This window comes from Callorhinus ursinus, unplaced genomic scaffold (assembly GCF_003265705.2).
Source record: "Callorhinus ursinus isolate GAN/ISIS: 27379988/994484 unplaced genomic scaffold, GSC_fseal_2.0 scaffold71, whole genome shotgun sequence".
Lineage (NCBI taxonomy): Eukaryota > Metazoa > Chordata > Mammalia > Carnivora > Otariidae > Callorhinus > Callorhinus ursinus.
The window spans coordinates 1535505-1559974 of NW_027397133.1; the positions used below are offsets into that span (position 1 = coordinate 1535505).

The window sequence follows — 24470 nt, forward strand, 5'->3', positions numbered from 1 at the left end:
TTTGCATGTAACGCTGCTGTCAGGAGGGGAAGTCTCTGCCAACCCGAGTCCCTCCTGTGAGCCCCTTACTCCAAACAGGAGCCTCGCAACGCTCTGGGCTCCTCCACAGAACACAGATCACACCAGCTCACTGCAGACTTGTGTCGCTGTAGTGGTCCCCCCACAGCTGGAAGCAGCTCAGGGGTTAGGAACTGGCTCTGACCCTTTTCGGGGTTCCCAGGCCTAGTGCAAGATCGGACATAAGAAAGGCTCGGGAAAGAGGTGGGGACTTAGCAGGAGTGCGCGGGACTTTTTTCCTTATGCAAAACTCCTGCTGAAGCTGGGGAATCCCTCCTCCAGGAAGCATTCCCATGTACCATGGCCACGATGGCGTGTGCCGGCCCCCAGGGTCCCTGTCCGCGTCTCCCCGACCAGCCCGGCACGCAGGAGCATTCAGCTGTATGGTGAATGGACGACAAAGCGACTGAATGAGCTGGGGTTTGTTCTTTTTGCTTGCGAATCCAGGCCTCTCCTGACCCTCCCAGGAAGTGTTTATACTCACTCCGAGTCTCCATTCAGGAATCACCTCTCCCAGGAAGCCTTCCTAGACTTCCAGGCTGGGGTAAGTGCCTCCTTTGGGGTCTACAATGCCCCGTACTACCTCCGTGACATCCCAGATCATCCGTTTTATGAAAAGCTTTGCCAGTCGGCCTGCCCTGCCGCATCTCCCTCCCCCCGAACAGGACAGGGAGCTCCTGGAGGGCTCAGGTCTGACTCATCTGTGTCCCCAGAGCCTGGTACACAGGCGGCCTCAGGGTTTGTTCCCAAGGGGCGAAGGTGGTAAGAGGAGCAGAAGGAAGGACAGAAGGGAAAGGTTTGAGAAAGAGGCGCAGGAGGAACAGCAGGGAATGCAGGAGGAAGCAAGAGACAGTGAGGTAAGGGGGAGGAGATCAGGACAGCCCCTCTCACCTGCTGGGTGCTCATGACACCCAGGCCCATACTGACATTATACAGACTGATTGCCGGCAGCTACGCTGTGAGCTGGGCACTGGCATCGCCCCCATTGAACAGATGGCGTCAGTGAGGCCCAGAGAAGTGAAGCCACTTGTCTGGGGCCACACAGCCAGGAAGTGGCAGAGCCAGGATGAGCCCAGCTCAGAGGCTGAGTTCATAACCACTGTGTGGGGCTGCCTCTGAAGGAGAGTGAGGGGGACCAGGGAGGCGTTCCAGGGGACAGAGATGCCAGGGCCATCTCCCACAGCCTATGACAAGACCACACCCACCCGGCTCAGGCGAGACACAGCCAGGGAGATGCACGTCTTGAAGTCGTCCGGGTTCTTCTTGCAGAGACAGGTGATGAGACTGACAGCGGCCGTGACCACACCCTGCAGAGGCAGACAAGTGGCGGGTCAGGGCTGTGGGGGGAGGGTCAGCCTGGAGACAAGTGTCCAGGCTGCAGATCTGAAAGCAGAGACTCAAGGGCTGGGTGGGTGATGGGTGTTGGGGACAACGGACACGATCCCTGGGCAGTCGGGGCTGGGGGGGGGAATCAGGGGGGGACATGGGGGTTTCTGGATACTTGGGGGGGGGGACAGGGACACCGGGGACACGGGCCAAAGATCTCTAGGTGCCTGAATAAAGGCAGGGACAGAGGTGGGGGGCCCTGGGCATCCAGGTGGGAATCAGGGCGGGGGTGGGACACTCCCTGGGCTTCCACATGAGCGTCCAAGGCAGAAGGGTCTCTGGGTGAATTGGTGGGGGTGGCTCTGGGAGGCAGCAGCCCGGGGTCTCTGGGCGCCAGGCCCAGGGCTCACCATGTGCTGGTCGTTGAGCAGGTGCACCACCCGGGCCGTCCACTCGCCCATGGGCACTAAGTCGGGTGAGGCCTTGTACAGCCGTAGTAGGCACAGGGCCGCGCTCTGTTTCACGCTGTCCATGCTGTCCCTGTGGCGACACAATTGGGTGGGGGGAGGTCAGCGCGACCCCAGCCCCACAGAGACCTTCCCTCCTCTACCACTCCTCCCAGGAAGGGCGGCTAGCAGCAGGTGGAGAGAGCCAGAGGGACCAGGGATCCAGTCTGCCTCATCACCCACCAAGCCTCAGGTTTTTTAATCTGCAAAATGGGTTCCATCTCAGTAACCTTTGGGTGACTGGCAGAACTACACAAAATGTCAAGCCTGCCTGTGCACCTTCATTCATTTACCAAGCACTTTCCTGAGCGCCTCTGGGCAGCAGGCTCTGCTGGAGGCGCCGTGGATAGAGGGGTGGACAGACTGGTCCAAATGTCTGTCCTCACAGAGCTTACCTTCTAGCCAGGCAGCCCATAACCCAGCACACACACCAGACCCTGTCCGGCTTCAGTGCTATGGTGCCAATGAGCGCAGGTGCAAGGAGCACTAGGAACGCTGTTTTGCAAGAAGGCCTCTCTGATGAGGTGGCAGGTGAATGGAAAACTGAGTTTAATGAGAAAACCCCAAAAATCTCTGCCCGAAACATCCCAGGGAGAAGGCACAGCCTGTGTGGAGGCCCCGAGGCGGCCACGGGCCCGTGTGTGGCTGCCGTGAATGAGCGAGCAGTGGAGGGGAGAAGCCGGGAGATTGGGCAGGGGGACAGGGGGCCAGACCATGCTGGGCATCGAGGGCCATGGCGACGGCCCTGCTTTTACCCAGGGGGAGATGGAGCCACTGCCGGCGACGAGCAGGGAAGCACCAACGCTGGGGTGACAGCAGGAAAGGCACCAGCACTGAGCCAGGCACCCTCCGGGACGAACTCATTGATCTCTTCACGACAAACCGAGGAACCGGGGCCAGACGCGTGGGTTTGAGGTCCTGACTGGTGGGGCATGCTGCGGGGGGAGCCGCGACAAGGCAGTGCTGTTTCCTCCCGCCAGCCAGGCAGACACAAGCCAGCCAGGCCTCGCATACAGCCGCCCTCGAGGAGATGCGGGGACAGGCCCTCAGAAGAGGAGCGGGGCTACCCCGGGTTGGCGTGCCACTGAGAGTGATGTGGACCAAGCCCGGCGAGGCTGCTCCTGGACACCCACCCTGGGGGTGGGCAGGCGTGCGTGTTGAAGGTGACGGTGCGAGAACGTTTGCTGACTGACCGTCATCAACTTAAAACCAAAACGAGTGGAAGGTCTGTCCGAGACCAGCGGAATGGTGCTGCATTAATGGTCTTCACCATCGTCACAGCTCATGGCACGAGTCCTGACCCCGGGCCGTGCTCTGTTCTAGGTGTTTCTCCAGCCCTCGAGGGAGGTGACCCCTACCATCACCTCCAGCTATGGGTGAGGAAACGCCCACCGTACACCAAATGGAGGAATAAGGGCTATTTATCACCTTGGTTAACTTAACCAGAGACTGTGCAACTATTTAGGTAAAGCTTGAAACTACGGAACGCAGGGCGTGTGCCCAGGTACAAAAGGACAGGGAGGTACGTGGGAATAATGACCATCGAATGCAGGGCACGGGGAGGGAGGGGAAGATGGAGATGATGTGGGGGACGGGACGGGGGAATTCAACTACTTCCTTTCTTTAAAAAAAAAAAAAAATCTGTGATACCACATGACCCAGCAATTCCACGCACAGGCATCTACCCATAAGAACTGAAAACAAAGTTCACACGATGTATTTGTACATCATTCACAAGAGTCAAAAGGAACCTTTCTGATGAGTGGATAACTAAAACACAGTCCCTCCAGACAGCAGAATATTATTACCAGGCCATAAAAAAGGACAGAAGTACAGCTCCATACAACATGGAAGAACCTCGAAAACATGATGCCGAGTGAAAAGCCAGACACAAAAGGCCACGTATCGCATGCTTCCATTTATCTGTAATGTCCAGAATAGGCAAAACCTGACGAAACACAAAGCGGATGAGTGGCTGTCTGGAGCTAGAGGGAAAGGCAATGGGGAGTGAGCTACTAATGAGTATGGGCTTCTTTTTGGGGTGATTAGTGGTGGTGGCTGCACAACACTGTGAATATACTAAAGACCACTGAATTGTACACTGTAAACTGTTGACACAGTGAACTTGATGTCATGTGAATTTTATCATAATTAAAAAAAAAAAATCTACCTAAAAAGAATATATATTGCTCTGTGCCCCAGTCACCATCAAGGCCAAGTTTCAGGTGTCGAGAGAGGCCAGCAGAGCGCTCAGACAACCCCAGCCTGGCCCCCGATTCTGGCAGGGCACAAGCCCTCAGCATCCATTCCCTGGTGTGAAACTGGGTGTCACCTCTGCTCAGATGAGTCTGTCACACTGGCCTCCTTCTTGGCTTCTCCCTGCTCAGGGTGGCCGGCAGCTTTGCCACGACTGACCACTCTGTCCTCAGAGTTTCTTCGGGTTCCGAGCCACAGCCCACTCTGCATTTCCCTCCCATCTCTCCCTGGCCAGACCTGGACACCCTGGGCCACCCCGCGGCTTAGCCTCAGGTCACTTCTCATCCCTTCTCATGTCTTCCCCGAGGGACTTCCTCCGGCTGCGGCTTTATTACCATCCATCCCACGCTGTCCCGTACGGTGGCCCCAGCCACACATGGCTACTGGACGCGGGACTCGAGGCCAATCCAAACTGAGAGATAACGTGTGTGTACGTTACACTCACATGTGGTGATGACATGAACAATCACTGGACAATTTTCACGTTGATCCAGTGTCAAAATGAAAATATTTTAGATGGACCGGGTTAAATTAAAATATTAAAAGAAGTTTCACCCGTTTGTTTTTACTCTGTCTGATGTGGCGACCAGAACTGTGGAGGGTGTGTGTGGCTCGAGTTCTATTTTTAGCACTCTGTGCCCGTCTCTCCCACACTCCCTCTGCGGCCCCAACGCCCTGCCGTCCAGCCGCCTACTGGACGTTTCTGCCCACAAGTCCACCAGGCACCTCATATCCAGCGTGGCCAAACCTGGCTCAGGGCGTGCCTCTCACTTGCCGGCTTCTCCCCAGGCTTCATCATCCGCCCATTCGAGCTCACCCTCTCTTGCTCTCCCACGCCCTGTAATCTGTCCCGTCGGCTCCTCTCCTGAAACGTACCCAGTGACGACCTCTACGGCTACAACCCTGGTCCCAGCCACTGTCAGCTCTGAGCTGGACGGCAGTGGACGTCTCAGTGGTCTCCCTGGCGCCACCCCCACCCCAGTCTCCAGTTCTACCTGAGCTACTTGATCCCGAGGATCAGCCTCTTTCATTGGTTCTGGAATATTCTCAGGCGTTATCCGTTCACACAACGCCTCTGTCACATTCTCTCTTCCTAGAGCTCTAAAAAGTTTTTTGAGTAATCCCTACACCCAAAATGGGACTTGAACTCACGACCCTGAGATCAAGAGTCGCCCATCCTACTGACTGAGCCAGCCAGGCGTCCCTCTAAAGCTCTAAATAGCGTTACGTTAGACCTTCTCCATCTTCCATGACTCTTAATCTCTCTTGGAATGTTCCATCTCTGTTTCTCTGGGCTGCATTCTCCTTCCTTTCTTCAGTTCTGCCTCCTGTTTACTAACTCTGCTTTGGCTCTGTCTATCCTGCTGCTAAGCCGACCGCTTAAATAAATTTCTCCACTTCTTTTTCAAATCTGCTTACACTTCTATTTTTAAGTTTTCTCAGTTACTGAAACATATTAAACATATTTATTTTACATCATATATGAATATTCCAATTCAACTGTTACGTTCAGTTTCCTTTCTGCTGGTTCTCCCTCATGGTGTTGTGTGGCCTGTGTTTAGTGATTTTTGACTGAGCGTTACTCATGTAACTTAGAGCTTCATCTGTGGTGAAGGCAGGCTTCTCCAGAAAAGGCTTCTTTGCTTCTGTCAGGCACTGGGCTACTACTAGCTTAAATCACTTTCAACTAAAGTTTGGCTTAAGAATTTGTAGATTAGGGCGCCTGGGTGGCTCAGATGGTTAAGCGTCTGCCTCCGGCTCAGGTCATGATCCCAGGGTCCTGGGATCGAGTCCCGCATCGGACTCCCTGCTCAGTGCAGAGCCTGCTTCTCCCTCTGCCATTCCCTCTGCTTGTGCTCCTCTATCTCTCTGTCAAATAAATAAATAAAATCTTCAAAAAAAAAAAAAAAGAATTTGTAGATTAACCCAGGTAGGGAAAAATCAGGCTGAAAACCAGTGTGTGGGCTGCTGCTCTGTGCCAAGGTTTGAAACAGGTAATTTTGCTTATAGTCCCCAAGGGGATTTATTTCTAGGTCACCCTCACTTTGGAGTGTGGTTTCTGGAGCCTCTCCTCAGACAAGCTTTGTATCCTGTTCCCAGAGGCTGCAGGGCCCCCAAACCAATATCTAGGTTCACCCTCTAAGCAAAATCTGGCTTTGGCCCTCTGCCCATCTCCCCAGGTGCCAGGCCCCTCTTAGCTTGCAGCCTGTATGCTCCTAATTCTCTCACTAGCTCATGAATACACTGAAGAATACTTTCTTTCCTCTTTTATCCTATATTGTTAGGTTTCAGTGAGAGCATTAGTCAGGAATCTAGTCCACCATGTTGCCAGAAATATAAGTCATGCCTTCTCCCATACCAAGCTGAGTGATCTTTTAAAAATACAAAGCCAGGGCGCCTGGGTGGCTCAGCCGGTTAAGCGACTGCCTTCAGCTCAGGTCATGATCCCAGGGTCCTCGGATCGAGCCCCGGATCAGGCTCCCTGCTTGGCAGGAAGCCTGCTTCTCCCTCTCTCACTTCCCCTGCTTGTGTTCCCCCTCTGTCAATTAAATAAATAAATAAAATCTTTAAAAATAAATAAATAAATAATACAAAGCCAATCATGTCACGTGCCTACTTAAAACACACCAACTCCTCCCATTTCAACTACGATAAAATCCAAACTCCCCTTACTCTGTCTCTTGTTCACTGCCTTCCAGCCACAGAGTATCTCTTGTTTCCTTGAATATAGAAAGCTCATGCCTCAGGGCCTTTGCACTTGTTGCTCCTTTTGCTTGGGACACTCTCCAACATTTTAAAATAACTATCTTCTCATCATTCCAGTCTCAATTACAAGTCACCTTCTTGGAGAGACCCTCCCTGATGAGTGTATTTAAGTAGCCTCTACCACCTCTCACCCCGTTGCCCCCCACTACCCAGTTTTGTTTTCTTCATAGCATTTATTCGTATCTGAACTCATCTTACTTTTTATGTATATGTTTGCTCTTTGGGTATCCTCTCATGTAAGCTTCCTGTAAGATGTAAGCTTCCTGACGGTGGGCACAACAGTCCTTGCTTCTCTTTCCTGCCTCCCCAAACCCATGAGAGTGCCCAGCACACTGCAGGTACTCAAAAAATATTTGATGAGTGACCTCCTGCCTCAGGGTGATCACACAGGCTGGCCCCAGTGCCTTCCATGCCTTTGCCCTCTCCACAGCCAACGACTCCTCCTCACCCAGGTCTCAGCCTGATGCCACTTCCTCTTGGAAGCTCTCCCTGATCCCCCAGACTAGGTCAGGCATCCAACTAAATGTCCTTATGGGCTCCTGTGCCCCACGTCATGGTTCCAAGAGGAACTGCATATTTCACCCTGCAATTACTCAGTCAATGTTTATTTCCCACTCTGGACCATGAATGCTTGGCAAGACGATGACCACGTCCATTTCTGGTCATGACTATATTCCTAGCAATCAGCACAACACTTTGCACACAACTGATGCTCAACAAATGTTTGAGTGAATGACTCGAGATGCAGAAGTTCCAGAGGGCTGTTGCCAGAACTTATGGTTATCACCTCTTTTATACTAGATCTTCAAGGTCAGTTAATCTTTTGGGGGCTGCGTCACACCACTGAGTCGGGTCGGAGAGAGGAGAAAGAACCACAGGGCTGCCAACAGAATCTAAGCCCCGTATTATCCCCATGTCCTGGCTACAGACCTTGGGCAGGTGACGCAATCTTCTGACCCTCGCACTTGGCTAGGCCTTGTCTATTCCATCCCAAACCCCACCCCACCTGGGTCGCCAGTGCCTCACCCAGCCACCAGGATGCGTGGGATGTCAGCAGCAAAGGCCTCGCCCATCTCACGGCTGCCCACATTGGCGATGCAGTGCAGGGCCAGGCACATGAAGGTCGGGTTGCGGCTGGCCAGGTCGTTCTTGATGGCATTGTTGATGAGCCGGATCAGCTCGGAGTTTGAGTTCACCAGAACCGAGATGAAGAGGTAACCCTGGGTGAGAAAGGAGGTTAGGGGGCTGGGAGCCTTGTGGTTAATGGGTCGTAGGCCCCAATCCTCCCACCCTGGAGTCTGTACTTCCAGCCCCATCCTCCCTCAGACCCAGGAGTACAGGCCCCCGGCCCTTCCGCCCCAGACTCACTATCTGCTTCTCCGTGTACTTGTTGGAGCTGAGCAGGTTCACGGCCTCCATGTGCCCAAAGTCAATGTCGTGGCCAAGCAGGAAGATGAACAGCAGTTTACACACATATTTTTTCTTACTGTAGCCATCCAAGGCTTTGTCCCCTAGGGCCAGAGGAAGGAGGAAAGGGGAGACAGAATGAGGAAGGATCATACCTCTAAGTCTCAAGTATCCCAGTTCCCAGCCCCTCCTCCCTCAGACCCAGGGACCCAGGCCACCAGTTCCTCCTCCCTCAGACCCAGGAGTCCAGGCCCCCAGCCCCTCCTCCCTCAGACCCAGGAGTCCAGGCCCCCAGCCCCTCCTCCCTCAGACCCAGGGGTCCAGGCCCCCAGCCCCTCCTCCCTCAGACCCAGGGGTCCAGGCCCCCAGCCCCTCCTCCCTCTGACCCAGGACTCCAGGCCCCCAGCCTACCTTTGAACTTCGAGCGGATATTGGCCAGTTCCTTGTTGATTCTCTTAATCTCTGCCTCTTTGCTCTTACCTGGGGAGGAGAAGGCGGGGCAGGTGATCAGGGTCCCAGACAGTTGAACTACCTGTGCTGTCTTTCCTTGGCAAGGCCTCTCCCAGCTGGAAGGGCATACTCCCTCCACCCTGGGGCCCTGGGCCCTGGGGCTGAGGCCAAGCCTGGGCCCCATCTCTAGCTGGGAGCTTCACAGAGGTGACAACCATGGCTCATTGGTCTTTCCAACCCAGAGATGGCTGGCACACACTATGAGGTGATCCCTGACTTGCTCCCTCCTTCCTCCTCTCACTGTGGTCCCTGAACTGTACTGGCCCTGGGGGCTCCTGTCTCCACCCACAGCTCTGGTTACGCCTCCACCACCAGCCCCCAGAACTGGCCTGGCAAGAAATATGTGTCAAGGGAGGGAGGGAGGGAGGGAGGGAGGCAGGAAGGAAGAGCTCAGCTGCCTTCTAGCTGTCCCCCAGGACTCTCACCCCTACACATCCCCACTGACCCTCTCCAGTGTTATGAAGTCGCCAGGCCAGACCTTTGGGTGAACTCGCCCCCTCTCTTCCTATCCCTCCTTACATCCTTCAGTCCTCGGCCGCTAGGCCCACAGACCCACTTCTTCCATCTCCTGGCTGCCAACCTCTCCCGAACTCATCTGCGACATTCCTACACTTCTGACAAGATCTACTTAAGGGATGAGTCTAGAGGGATTTCCCTGACCGCACGGGCCGGGTCCTGGGCCCCCGGTGCTCCTTGATGCCCAGACACCTCCGCCAGGGCGATCTGACTGGAAGGTGACCAGGTCTCAGGCACCCTCACAGCTTGCTGTGTCCCTCCCCACGCCCCCCACTTCCCCTGGAGCCCGACTTCACCATCTCGTCCTTGACCGGCTCACTCTCGTCCAAACAGAACCCCGGGCGCTCCACCCCCTCACTCCGGCCGCCCCCATGTCCCCTCGGCCTGACCTTCAGAACACCGGGACCATCACGGCAACCTTCTCACCCAGAACACTGCAGCGGCCTCTTTTCCGACCTCTCCACCTCCCTGTTGGGGGGGAGCCCACACCATGGCTACCAAGCCCTCTGGCCCTGCCCTGGCCACCCCACCATCACCCCCCTCTCCCTACATTACTGTGTGCTCTGGCCCCCTGGCCTCCACCACCACCACGGACACTCCGCGTTCCTTCCTAACTCAGGGAGGGCCTCGCAGGTGCTGCAGCCTCCGCCTGGGCCCATTTCTCAAGTTATCTCCTTGTCACTTGGGTCTCAGCTCTTGTCACCTCCTCCAAGAGGCCTTTTCTGACCAGTTCTTTCGAGCCAATGCCTTATACTTGTTTCCACCATTAAAAGAAAAAAAAAAAAAGTCCTCCCTGGTACATTTCACACCCTGTAACTATTTTATTTAATTTACTGTCCAACCTTGGCTCCCACTTCAGATTATAAGCATCACAAGGGAGCTTCTAGCACAGTGCCTGGCATACAGCAAGTGCTTAAGAAACGTCTGGTCATCTGAAGGGCAGAGGCCTGCTCAGACCCATGGCCGTGTCACCTGCATCCCCGAGCATGTGGCCAGGCACCTGGGAGGCCGTGTGCAATGAACAAATGAGCAAACAGGCGACGGTATGAGCTCTCCTCGTCTTTAGAAATCCTGCCTCACCTCCAACTCCCAACTTCCAGGGAAGCTGCCACAAGCTTCTCCTCCAGGAAGCCCCCTCTGATTAGTACCTTCTGACCGGTGCCAAGCGGGCCCTGAGCTGCACTGTCCGATACAGCAGCCACCAGCCAGCCAGCTCTGGAGCACCTGAAATATGGCTGCCCCGAACTGAGATGGGGTTTAGGCGGCAAAGACACGTTGGATTTGGAAAACCAAGGAGGGGAAAAAAAGAACGTAAAATATCTCATCGAAAACTTAAAAACACTGATGACGTGTCGAAACGACAACATTTTGGTGTATTAGATTATGGAAACATGTTTAAGTTTTCCAGTTGCTTTCTCCATTTACAAACAATGTGGCTACGGTTAAAGTTAAAACCACACATGTGGTTCCCACGTGGTGTGTGTCCCCTCCAGCAGAGCACCTGCTGTGGGTGTCGGGGTCTGCCCCTGTCCCCCAGATCACACAAGGAGCCCCTAGAGGGCAGGGCCACCATTTGCCACTTTTCTGGGTAGCAAGTCCATATTCCAAGGGCCTACCAAGTGCCAAGCTCAGAAAAGGCAGGAAGATGTGAACAGGGGCCTGTGCAGAGTGTGCAGAGTGACCAGCTCTCCATCCTCAGGCAGGGGGTGGAGCGCCCGGGGATGAGGGTGGGGGAGGGTCTCTGGGACCCAGGCCAGGAAGGGCCAGTTCCTCAGGGATGAGCTTGAATGGGCCTGTGTGGCCCCAGAGGCCACCTGATCTTTTATTAATGACACATTTCCCAAGCCCCATGGGCCAGGCCCTAGTGGGGGTGACGCTGGGCACCCAGAATCCATGCCAACCCAGCACTTCTGATCTGCCCCCAGGGGTTCCTGGCCTGAGAAGGTACAGGCAATGAGCCCTGTCCCCACACCTGAGTGAGATGCACAGAGACAGGCTACGGGGGCCTCGGTGGTGGCTGCCAGGAGGAGGGGACATTTGAGGAGGGCTCTGAAAGGTGAGGAGGGTTCAGGAGCAGTTCACCGGGTGAGGGCGACCAGAAGGAAGCCACACTGCTGAGGACGGCCTGGGTGAGGGTGGTGGCGGGGGTGGGGTGGGGTGGGGGTTGGGACATGGGACATGGCAGTGCCTCCCTCTGGGGGCCAGCCCAGGACAGGCAAGGGTGCAAGGCGGGCCCTGGGAACCAGTGGGCACGCTCTGGTCTATTCCTGAGGATGACCACAACTGCTTCAAGCGCTCGCCTTAAAACTGTTGTGTAGGGACCAGACCAAAAAAAAAATCCTCTATTACAAATGGACCATAGCACCTGCTTAAACTTCATTGCAGAGAGACAGACATTTGAACAGCAACTGAATTTGAGGCTAGAGCACTCTCTGGATTTCGTTTAAACCACATTAAAAGCTTCAAGATGCAGGCAAACTAACCTATGGTGTTGGATGATGGAGCCATGGTTATCCTTGGCGGGGAGGACCGGGGACTGGGAGGGTGCACAAGGAGGGTGCTGAGGAGTCGGGGATGTCGTTTCTGTCGCTGGGGGCCGATTCTGCAACCGTGTTCAGTCACGAAACGTTCATCAAGCCTGACACTCAGGATCTATGGGCTTTTATATACATACACTATCTCCGTATATGTACGATTACAGACGTAAGTTATTATACTTGTATACGAAATTACATATATGTTCATAGAGAAGCAATCAGCTATGCAAAAGACTATTATCAAGCAGATAGGGACAATTTAAGGAATATTTAGAGAATATATGTACGTGTGTGTATATTTTGTCTTTAAAGAGTCTTTAATTAAGGACGCCTGAGTGGCTCAGTCAGCTAAGCGGCTACCTTTAGCTCAGGTCATGATTCCAGGGTTCTGGGATCGAGTCCCGCATCGGGGTCCTTGCTACACAGGGACCCTGCTTCTCCTTCTGCTTGCCGCTCCCCCTGCTTGTGCTCGATCTCTCCCTCTCTCCCTCTCTCCCTGACAAATAAATAAAATCTTAAAAAAAAAGTCTTTAATTGTCCATACCTATTTGATATTGCTTCCTGCACAACTAATTCACTTTACTATAAAAAAGAATTGGGGGGGCGCCTGGGTGGCTCAGTCATTAAGTGTCTGCCTTTGGCTCGGGTCATGATCCCAGGGTCCTGGGATCGAGCCCCACATCGGGCTCCCTGCTCCGCGGGAGGCCTGCTTCTCCCTCTCCCACTCCCCCTGCTTGTGTTTCCTCTCTCACTGTGTCTCTCTCTGTCAAATAAATAAAATCTTAAAAAAAAGAATTCAGGGGCCCCTGGGTGGCTCAGTCGGTTAAGCCTCTGCCTTCGGCTCAGGTCATTATCCCAGGATCCTGGGATCGAGCCCCACATCGGGCTCCCTGCTCCGCGGGAAGCCTGCTTCTCCCTCTCCCACTCCCCCTGCTTGTGTTCCTTCTCTCGTTGTGTCTCTCTCTGTCAAATAAATAAAATCTTAAAAAAAAAAAAAAGGAATTCAGAGGGGTGCCTGGGTGGCTCAGTCGGCGAAGTGTCTGCCTTCGGCTGAGGTCATGATCCCAGGGTCCTGGGATTGAGTCCTGCATCGGGTTCCCTGCTCAGTGGGGAGTCCGCTTTTCTCTCTCCCTCTGCTGCTCCCCCCAACCCCTGCTTGTGCTCTCTCAAATAAATAAATAATCTTAAAAAAAAAAAAAAATTCACAGAGAGAAGAAAGCATCAGGTCTCCAGAAGAGAAGGGGCTGTAGCCTTGAGGGAGGGCATCCCAGCAGAGGGCACAGTCTCTGCAGAGATCTAGAGGCAAGTAATAGCCTGGGTGTCCAGAGATAGTACATGGGTGTTACTGAGGATAACACATGGAAGAAAGGGGCTGAGGGCAGCTGGGACAGAACTGGTCTAATGGAAGGAACTCAGGGCCAGCCAGCAATAGGGGGATGAGCTCACCATCACGGGAGGCATGCAAGCATGTCTGGGCATTTTAAAGGGATTTCTTATCCTCAAACATTCCCTGGGCCAGGCTCAGGGATGAGTCACACAAGCCCTGCACTGGGGGAGCTCCTGGATTGGAAAGGAGGCTGACAGGGACAAGCAAGTACTTTGACAGAGGCAAATGTGATGGGGGCTGGGAGGCTGGAATCAGACCAGGGGGGGAAGTCTTCCTGGTACACAGCTCCCGGGATTTGAGGATCAACATTCGGAGCGGCACTGGACCAAGCAGAAATAAGGGGAAATGTGCTCCAGGCCGTGCAAAGGCCCGGAAACTAGCACAGCAGGCAGGCCCAGACCTCTTCTGGTTTTTCTCAGAGGGCTGGGGAGCCATGGGAGGCTGCAGGCCCCCTTCTGCTGGTAGCTGTGGTTGTGAGGAGCATGCGGGTAGAAAAGAGGGCTTGCTGCAGGCTAGGGCAAGGAATGGCTGAGCAAGGACCTGCCCTACCTCAGGGCTTCCGCTAGTGAGGGGACATAAAGCCTTCCCCGCGCAGGCGCTAAGCTGCAACATCAGGTGGGTCTGTCTCTGCCACCAAAGGCATCCTAAAAACCCTGGGTTCCTCCACCCTGGAGGGACTGACAGACTTTTATGGAGGTAGCAGGTAAGGGGGTCCAGTACCTCACCGGGAGACAGCTACTATTTATACAGTACAAGGTAACAAATGTTGCTCTCTTCTAGGACCCCCCCGCCCCCCGTGCTGTGTCTCCCACAGGAGTCCCAACAGCCCAGAGTACTCAAAGAGAGTTCTGGAAGCTGATGCCTATTAACTCTGGACCACTATAAAATCCAGAACACAATGGCCCTGCACTGGCCAATGCAGGAGCCATGGGCCACAGGGGGCTCCTAGGCACCTGACACACAGTTGGTGCTACTGAGGGATGAAATTTGTATCTTCCATAAATTTAAAATTAAAAACCAATTCTCAGTTCAGTCACCGCAAGGTATGTTTGGAACAACCCAAGTACTTTGCGAATCTGCTTTTTTAACTCTTTAAGTTTGCGAACTCTTAAATACAGAGCAAGTGTTTCCAATGAAAATGCGGCTTCATTGAGAAAGGCACATAAACTGTCTCATGAATAATTTGTGAAAATATTGATTACACAAATAAGATGGTGAATGTACTAGTGTAAATAAAATCGATTCAAATTGATTTCACCGGTTTTACTTTCATAATGCGGCTACTGGAGAATTTAAGCTTCTATATCCGGCTTGCTGGGTTAGATGGTGCTCATGCTATCAAAGTCATCACCACCCTTGAGAGAGAAAATAGTCTCCTGGAACAACCAGCTGCAAAATGAACGCAGTCACAAAGACCATCCCTGAGCGGCGGCCTGCCACCTTAAGGGTGAAGGGAAGGGTGTACGTGCTGATTTGTCAACCCTCCGGTCTGGCCTCCGGTCAGGATCAGAATGCAGCACCCCCAGGGCAGCGAGGTGTGGCTGCTTCATTCCCAGGGGGCATCAGAACAGTCCTGGCACAGGGGAGATGCTGAATGCAGACTGTGGACCGGGTGCACTACATGACACAGAAGGGGGTGAGGCCAGACCTGGGGATGTCTGTCATCAGCACCTAGTGGACACTCACACCCTAAAGCCCGTTCCTTAAAGTGCAGGGCCTGGGGCAGGGTGGGGGGGGGCCCCCAGGGGCACACTAATGTTGGGGAACCACTGAAGTGAGACTCATTCTTTTTGGTCTCTCCACAGCGGCCAGAGGGATCCTGTCCCTTCTTGTTCTCCAAATCCCTCCATGGCTCCCATCAGACTAAAAGCGAAGTCCTCACTGTCATCCTCCAGGCCCTAGAAATCCACTAGTTCCCTCTCTGACCACAACTCCTACCCTCCCCGTCATCAGCGGCCTCCTCTTCCTGCTCCGCCTCCTCAAATTCCTCTTAGCACAGTCCTGCCTCAGGGCCTTTGCACAGACTGCCAAGAATGTCCTCCTCCAGATCTGTGCAGGCCTAATTCACCCACCAAATTTGATTCTTTGCTCCAATGTCACCTTTTCAGCAAGAGACTCTCTGACCAGCTTATAGAACAGCACTAGCCCTAACTTTGTCCCCATACCCCTTTCCTGCTTTATTTCCTCTCAACTCCCCCTGCCCCTACCACCTGTCTGTACGTCTGAATACTATATATTTACTTGTGTACTGATCCGTTTCCCCTTAGAATATGAGCACCACTGAGAGGGACTTTTGTTCACTGTTGGCAATCCCATTACTTAGAGCAGTGCCTAGCACTCAATCAGTGCTCATCAGTAAAGACTGGTTTGTTTGCTCATTCATTCATTCATTCACTTATTCTTGCAACTGGCAAACGTCTCCTGAGGATTCCCGTGGGCCAGGTCCCACTGTCCGCCGACCTGGGGACCCAGGCAGGGATGTCGCGGGCCTGGGGGAGAAGTCACAAAAGGAATGGGTCCCAATTCGGAGTAGGATGTACCCCAATGGAGGAGCTCAGGGCACTTTGGCAACCCAGCACCCCCCTTCCTGTTCACTCCCTCGCAAACTCTCCTCAGGCCTGCGGGGGGCTGGGGCCCTAGAGAGGAGACAGCCAGACAGCCCCAGCCTGGGCCCTGGAAGCTCCCGGTCAGATTACGTGATTAGGAAGCAGATTCCCCACTCAAGACAGCACAGGACCATGCCCTCAGGCTGGGCTCAGCCCAAACCTTTCCCCTTCTTATCTGCAGAATTTGCCCTTCCTTGCCCTCCTTCTCAAAGCCTGCTTTTCACCTCCTTCTACAGTCTTCCCTCTGAACTCCACTATGCCTTCATATTCTCCAGCGAGATGTCTCCACAACCCCCTCCCCTTCCTCCACCTGCTCATCTCTGAGCGCTGGCTCACCCACATCTTTCAGGCCTTCTTTTCCCTCGCTCCTGCTTGAAACCCTCCCTAGTGTTTTCAGGACAAACACCAACCTGGCCTCTGCCCACCCGCCTGACATCAGATCCCACCCCAACCTCCTGAGCACCAGGCACACAGGCCTCAGCTCAGTCTCCGCTGGGCCTCAGGACCTTTGCATGGCTGTCCCTCTGCCTTTGCAGCTCTTCCCCACCTCCCCTGGCCTGGCAAACTCTGCTGCATTGTCTGAGCAATACAACCAGACAGAGTCTTCATTCTCTCAACACTGTGGCCTTCTCTTTCACTGGACTTAGGACAGCTACAAGTTTTTTTTCCGCTTACAACAAAAAATTGAGATACAATTCACATACCATGAAGTTCACCATTCTAAAGTGTGCAATTCGGTGGTCTTCGGGATATCCACAGTTTCGTGCAACAATCACCATGATCTACTTCCAGAACATTCTCATCACCCCAAAAAGAAACCCTACACTCACTGGCAGTCTCTCCACATTCCACCACCCCTTACCCAGCCCTAGGTGGCCACTAACCTACTTTCTATCCCTATGGATTTGCCTGTTCTGGACATCTCATACAAATGAAATCATGTATGTGGCCTTTTGTGTCTGGCTCCTTTCACTTAGAACGAGGCTTTCGCCACAGTTCATCCATGTTGTAGCGTGTGTCATTCTTTTTTTTTTTTTCCCCAGTGTTTTTTTTGTTTTTGTTTTTGTTTAATTTTATTTGAGAGAGAGAGCACAAGCAGGGGATAGGAGCTGAGGCAGAGGGAGAAGCAGACTCCCTGCTGAGCAGGGAGCCTCACACAGGACTTGTCCCGGGACTCCAGGATCATGACCTGAGCCAAAGTCAGAAGCTTAACTGACTGAGGATGACCCAGGATGCACCCCCCCCGGCCCTGGCTTTTTAAACATGTTATTTATTTATCTGAGAGAGAGAGAGACAGAGCACAAGCAGGGGGTGGGGCAGAGGGAGAGGAAGAAGCAGACTCCCCGCTGAGCGTGGAGCCCAACAGGGGGGCTCGATCTCAGGACCCTGGGACCATGACCTGAGCCGAAGGCAGACGTTTAATGACTGAGCCACCCAGGCGCCCCAGCAGAGAAATTATTTTAAAACATCAATCAGCTCACGTCCCTCCTGTGCTCTAAACCTTCCTGCCCCTCTCATTTCACCCAGAGAAAGGCCAGAGTGCTCTCTAAGGCCCATAAAGCCCTTCACCATCCCTGTCCCCTCTCTGTCCTCATGTCCTGCCCTCTCCACCTCAGCTCCAGCCACACGGGTCCCCTGGCTCTTACCGGAACACACGCCAAACATGCTGCAACCCCAGGACCTTTGAACATACCATTCCTCTGCCTGGACCGCCCTTCCCTCCAAAATCTGCAGGGCCTGTTCCCTCACTTAACTCAAAATATCTACTCACATGTCACCTCCTTGGTGAGGGCCTACCCAAGCACCATCTCAATCCTGATCCCTCATCTTTCCTTCCTTCCTTTCCTTCACACTACCAGTCACCCTCTGACATGGTATCATTTATTGTAGTTCTGTGTTTATTTTCTATGTCCCTCATGACCTGGGTGTTCCCAAGCCAGGGATTCTTGTTCACTCTTGTAGCCCAGCCCAGGGTACAGTGTCAAAAAGTAGTGATCAAAAACTATTTGTTGAATGAATGAATGAACCTTCAGAGACAAGACGCTATTATCAGGGGAGTTTGCAGACAAGAACTCTGAGGCTCAGGGGTGCCTGGGTTGAGCAGCCAACTCCTGATTCCTGATTTCCGCTCGGGTCATGACCTCAGGGTTGTGAGACTGAGTCCCGCGTCAGAGTCTGTGCTCAGTGCAGGGTCGCTTGAGATTCTCTCTCTCCCTCTCCCTCTGCCCCTCCCACTCGTGATCTCTCTAAATAAATAAATCTTAACAAAAAAAAAAGAAAGAGAGAGAGAAAACTGAGCCTCAGAGAGGTTAAATGACTTGCCCAGAGTCACATTGCTTCACATTGCTGGTAGGCATCAGGGGCAAGGCACACCTACTCCTAACAGCTGGCCCCCCACCTAACCCATAGCCCCTCCTTGCTCACCTCTTTCCATAAAAACCATAACATCTCTCCTCCACCTGATACCCAACGGCTTCCACCCCTCTTGTTCACTGAGCACCTACTACGTGCCAGGTCCTTTCAGACCTACTAAATTCTAAGATAATCTCTGGGCATCTAACAGAGGCCATGTGTCAAACCCAGCGAATGACAAAAACAACAGCCAAGACCGTCCAGTGCCTGGAATGTGCAGAAGGCCTCAGTCACATACATTATCACAACAACCTCATCAGGAAGGTGCAATCGGCAGTCCCTCCTGACAGATGAGGAAATCAAGAGGTGAAGTCCCCCATTCAAGGTCACATGGCTAGGGAGTGACAGTGCCCAAACTCAAACCCAGGTCTTGCTGACCCTAGAGCCCATGCGGATATAGCTTCTGAAGCTCTTGGCAGCTCGAAACACCAACACCCACTCCCAGGAGTTGGGAGCTGACTTGGCACCAGGTCTCTCCTCGTCACGACAATCCTTCCTGCTGATGATCACTGTCCCCATATTGATGTGGTCAGATGGGAGAGGGCTCCAGATTCAGATTGGCGTGATCCCTGACCTCTGACCTCTCTCTGGGACCAGGCTTCCCCAACCCCCAGCTTTCCAGATCTCTTCCCCGCAAATACCTAAGGCTCCCTGGTCCCTTCTTTGAGCTCCGGGCTTTCCCCCTTCTGGCACATTCCCCAAACCCCCACTTTATGATCTCTTCTTTCCAGGCCTCCAGCTTCCTGTCTCAGGTTTTCCCAAGACCCTCCACCTGCAGCACCTCTCCTCTGTATTCCTTGACTCCTCCTCTCCCCTTAGCGACCCTTCTAGCCCACTCTCCACTGCCCTCCATGTCTCCTAAGCCATCCTCCATCCTAGAGCCCCTCTGTCCCTCATCAGGGTCCCGCTATAGTCCCCCACCTTCCCATCTCTCCTCCCCAACCCCCCGGAACTTTCTATTACTCCCAGGCCCTCTCTGTGCACTAGCCAGGAGCCTCAGTGACCTACCTGGCCCCTTCCCTTCTCTGACACCCCCTCAGCCATGCCCTCAAAGCCTGGCCCCATTATGCTTCCTGTGTTTTAGGTTCTCCCGGTCCCCTCTGGCTCTCTCCCACTCTATCGCTCCACAGGGTACCCCCGCACCCATGCACCTCCTTCCCTTTCTAACGACATCAGGGATTTCTCTAACCCCGTCGCTACTAGGTTCCCCAAGCCTTCCTATCATTCCCAGGGGATACCTCTATGTCCCCAGCCCTGAGACTGTACTAGCCTCCTCTCCTTTAAGAACCTCCCGGACGCCTCTAGCCACTCCGTGTCGTCACCTCAAGAGGCTCTCTATGACACCCTAAGTCCCTCCATTCCCCCCACCCTAAAGTTCCCCCCGGAGCCTCTCTATCCTCTCCCTCTACGACCGTAATGGCTTTCTATGCCCCGGGCCCCTCTGTAACCCTCGAGCCCCTCAATTCCACGCTCCCCCTCCCTCCAGTGTCTCCCGGCCGCGCTCTCACAGTTCCGGATGTCGGAGATGAACACCGCGAGCCCCCGCATCCCATCGCCCTTGGAGACGGCCGGCATGATGGCGGTGGTGTCGGCTCCAGGCCTGGCCGGGCAGGGCACAGCGCGGCGGGGGCTGGCAGGCGGGGACCGGGAGGAAAGGACCCCAAGCAGCGCGGAGGAGCCGAGCCGGCCAGGGGGGAGGGCTGGCTGGCGGGCGGGCGGGCGGGCGGGCGGCAGGCCGCGGCTCCGCCCCCGGCCCCTCCCCTCCCGTCCGCCATCCTGAGCTATCAGCCTCCCATTGGCTCGGGTTACTGCCGCTCAGACTCGGGCTCACCCCCCGCTTCCTCTCTCATTGGTCGCTGGACAAAGGCACGCCGCTACGATTGGCCCAGTGGCCCGCTATTTCCGTTCGTAGGAAGGGGGGGGAAGGGGCGTTGCCCGAGAGGCGGGAGGAGTTCGGGTACGTGCGGTGGGACCGCCCCCTCCGTGCGGCCGGGTCCGATGCTAATTGGATCCGGCGGAGGAAGGGATTGACATGAAGGAAGGCGGAGGAGTGGGCTCGGGCGGGCGGGACTTGCGTTGATCCTGACCAATGAGCGGGCAGATCGCCCACGCAGGCGCCGCAGATTCGCCAGATTTGCCCTATTCCCGCCCCCGACTGGGCCGTTGTGGGGGCGGGAGAAGAGCAATCATAGGTAGAGAAGGAAGGGAAACGGGGGTTGTCACTCAGCTGGGCTAGGATAGGTGGAGCGTCGCCTGCAATTCCCTGCTGCAGAGAAGTGGTTGGGAGGGGCAAGAAAATGTGAGGTGTTTACTGCGCAAGCGTCCCCCTGTTTCCCTTTCTCTCTCCTCTCTTCCATCCCCGACGCCTTAAATCTTCCAGGAAGTCTTCCCTTACCCCTCCCCCTCCCATGTCTAGCGGCTGAGATATCGAAACCTAATTTCTCAGAACCGAGGAAACAGTAATTTAAATCTAGCCCCATTAGGCAGACCTTAAACTTGAGGTCGAGAGAGGTTGCATGACTTGCCCAAGGTCACACAGCTCAGACTAACAGAGCGGGGGTTTAAACTATATTTTGTTTTTTAACCACTTTCCAATATACAGTGTTTTTTGTTTTTGTTTTTTGGCAACCATAACGGCATACTACAGTTGTCAAATCAAAATCGTGAATCGCTCCTCCACCAAACTTGGGAGTTCCTCCTGAGCAAGAATGGGACCTGGTGGGGCACCTGGGTGGCTCAGATGGTTAGGCGTCTGCCTTTGGCTCAGGTCGTGATCCCAGCGTCCTGGGATATGGCCCCACTTGGAGCCCCACATGGAGCCCCACATCGGGCTCCTGGCCCGGTGGGGAGCCTGCTTCTCCCTCTCCCTCTGCTTCTCACCCTGCTCATGTTCTCTCTCTCTCTCTCTCTCTCTCTCTTTCTCTCTATCTCTGTGTCTCAAATGAATAAATAAAGTCTTAAAAAAAAAAAGGGACCTGGTACTGAAGAACGCTGGTTAAAAGGAAGGAATAGATGAATCTATTTGGTTTGGCCGGACCACCACCCTTAGCACCCTGAGACCCTCTTTGATTGACTGATTTTGGGGAAGGCAAAGCCTCAGGAACTACGATGCCCCCGGCTATTGAGAAATTTGGGGCAAAGGGAACTTGAGTCCATTTCTGTCATTTAGAGGGACTAAACCCCACATCACTTTTCTTTTCTTTTCTTTTCTTTTTTAAAGATTTTATTTATTCATGAGAGACGGAGGGAGAGAGAGAGAGAGAAGCAGAGGGAGAGGCAGGCTCCCAAGAAGCAGGGAGCCCGATGTGGGACTCGATCCCAGGACCCTGGGATCATGACCTGAGCCGAAAGCAGACGCTTAACCATCTGAGCCACCCAGGCGCCCCCCCACATCACTTTTCTAATCTCAGAAGTCTAGTATTGGAACGAGCCTTAAGGGAGTGTCCTGGATCCTGTGAACTTCCACTCTGAATCCCGGAGTGGGGAGGGTAGGGACCGGATGGGGACCAGGACAAGAGCTGAGGCGTGCCTTCCGGGTTTAATGGATCAGTTGTCCATTTGGGTTTCCCTGGGCCTTGGGGAAATCATTTTGGGTTCTAGGAGGAAGGACATGCTCAGCTGTTTTATTTATTTTATTTTTTTAAAGATTTATTTATTTGAGAGAGCAAGAATGAGAAAGAGAGAGTACATGAAAGGGGGAGGGCCAGAGGGAGAAGCAGGCTCCTCGCCAAGCAGGGAGCCCGATGCGGGACTCGATCCCAGGACCCTGGGATCATGACCCGAGCCAAAGGCAGACGCTTAACTGACTGAGCCCCCCAGGTGTCCCTAATTTTCCTAAATCTTTGAAATCTGTGTTTTCTACTTACCGCACATCTTGGTTGAGACTCACCACATTGTAGCACTTAAGTAGCCACAGGCCATTGATCATGATTGTGAACTTGGACAGCATAGAATTATAGGAGAGTAAAAAAAAAAAAATTAAAAACAGGGGCGCCTGGGTGGCTCAGTCCTTAAGGGTCTGCCTTTGGCTCAGGTCATGATCCCAGGGTCCTGGGATCGAGCCCCGCATCGGGCTCCCTGTTCCGTAGGAAGCCTGCTTCTCCCTCTCCCACTCCCCCCGCTGTGTTCCCTCTCTCGCTCTGTCTCTCCCTGCCAAATAAATAAATAAAATCTTTTTTAAAAAATTAAAAACAATTACAGGGCTGATTTGAGCAAGATCGCGATGGGGTTCAGGGGCTCAGAGGCTTACCCACTGTTAGGTTTTAAGACCAGACTACGAACAAGTCCACATCTGGGGAGTCCAGTGAGCTTTGAGCAGACCCTTTTTGGCTTTAAGATGGAGCATTAAGAGGAAACCCCAGGGGCCCTCAAGGATCTCATGGCTTGAACCAGCAATAACTTCTAAGAATCTGGCCTCAGCAAACCAACTCTTGATTTTCTCCAGAAAAACTGGATTCATCCCCAGTCTTCCCATTTGGGCAAATGGGCCCTCCATCAGTCCCCCAGGCACTCTTGCCAGAAGTCCTCCCTGTCCCTCACCCCAAACTAAGGGTAGAACACATCTGAAGTCAGCCAGCTCCCGCTGTCTTCACTCTCTCACCCCAGGCAGACCACCATCAGCAACATCTCTTCCCCGGAATCTTGCAATGATGTCCCTCACGACTCTCCCTGCTTCCATCCTGGCCACGCACAGTCCATCCCCCCCACACACCGGGGCACTTTTAATTTTTTTTCTTTTTTTTTTTAAGATTTTATTTATTTGTCAAAGAAAGAGAACACAAGTAGGCAGAGCGGCAGGCAGAGAGAGAGGGAGAAGCAGGCTCCCCGCTGAGCAGGGAGCCGGATGTGGGGCTTGATCCCAGGTCCCTGGGATCATGACCTGATCCGAAGGCAGAGGCTTAACCGACTGAGCCTCCCAGGCACCCCCCTACTGGATTATTTTAAAGCAAGCTGTCCTCATCAGACCATTTCATGCCCATCACCAAGTTTCTACCTCAATATTTTATTATGGAAACTTCTAAATGTTCAGAGAGTTGAAACATCTGTACAGTGAACACGCATATAACCTCCCTCTCGACCTCTGTTCTGTTATTAACATCGTACTCCACTTGATCTAGCACATATTTCTCCATCTGGCCTTCCCTCCTTCCATCGGTCCATTTTGTGTTTTGATGCATACAAAAAATAAGTTCCAGACATCAATGCAGCTCATCTCTGTTGTGGGTTGAGTTGCGTCCTAACATCATCCTGTCTCCATGTCGAAGTCCTAAACCCGCAGGACTTGTGAATTTGACTATTTTGACATAGGGTCTTTGTAGATGATCAGGTTAAGTCGAGGTGATGTGAGCGGGCCCTAATCCAAGATGACCATGTCCTTATTTTTTCTTAAGTTTATTTATTCATGCATTTATGTAATCTCTACACCCAACATGGGGCTCAAACTCATGACCCTGAGATCAAGAGTCACGTGCTTCTCCTACTGAGCCAGCCAGGCACCACAACCATGTCCTTATTATTTTTTTTAAGATTTTATGTACTTATTTCAGTGAGAGAGCCCATGTGCACGAGCAGGGAGGGGGGGCGCAGGGAGAAGCAGACTCCCTGTTGAACGTGGAGCCCAAAGCGGACCTCAATCCCAGGGCCCTGAAATCATGACCTGAGTCGAAGTCAAGCGCTTAACTGACCCAGGCGCCCCCAAGACCATGTCCTTAAAATGGGGGAAGCTTAGATGCAGAGATAGACATAGACAGACAGAAGACAAGGTGAAGACATAGGAGATGAACATCTATAAGCCAAGTCATGCCTGAGCTACCAGAAGCAAGGAGAGAGGCTTGGAACAGATGCCCCCACACAGCTTCAGCTGGAAGCCACCTGCCGACACCTTGATCTTGGACTCCTGGCCTCCGGAACCGGGAGACAATAAATGTCTATTGTTTAGTCTGTGGGACTTTGTTATGGCAGCCCCAGGAAACAGCTACAACCCCAAATGCTTCAAAATGCCTATCATTGACTATAGTTCAATGTCTGTTTAGTTAGGCAAGAGCCACATGCAATAGAAGGCTCACATCCCAAGTGGGCAAATCGATGGGCTTCCACGAGCACAGCACCACCATCCCCTGGTGTTGACTCTCCTTGTATCACTTACCAACATCTGGTATTTCGGTTTGTTTCTGTCGGTTGCCTG

The 24470-nt window shown here is 53.4% G+C and overlaps 1 protein-coding gene across 3 annotated transcripts in view; it reads right to left on the reverse strand.

The window, feature by feature from the left end:
* The window catches only part of AP2A1 (adaptor related protein complex 2 subunit alpha 1), a 30111-nt gene extending 10097 nt beyond the window's left edge, over window positions 1-20014 (reverse strand). For 2 of the 3 annotated variants that reach the window (XM_073886692.1, XM_025849660.2), the window contains exons 1-6: window positions 19795-20014; window positions 8730-8798; window positions 8280-8422; window positions 7938-8131; window positions 1794-1923; window positions 1263-1364 (exon numbers count right to left, since the gene is read on the reverse strand). In XM_073886692.1, the coding sequence (XP_073742793.1) occupies window positions 1263-1364; window positions 1794-1923; window positions 7938-8131; window positions 8280-8422; window positions 8730-8798; window positions 19795-19861 (705 nt within the window). In that variant the 5' untranslated portion in view covers window positions 19862-20014. The remainder of the gene's footprint in view (window positions 1-1262; window positions 1365-1793; window positions 1924-7937; window positions 8132-8279; window positions 8423-8729; window positions 8799-19794) is intronic. The other variant, XM_073886693.1, reaches the window with a different exon arrangement.
* Window positions 20015-24470: the final 4456 nt, after the last annotated feature.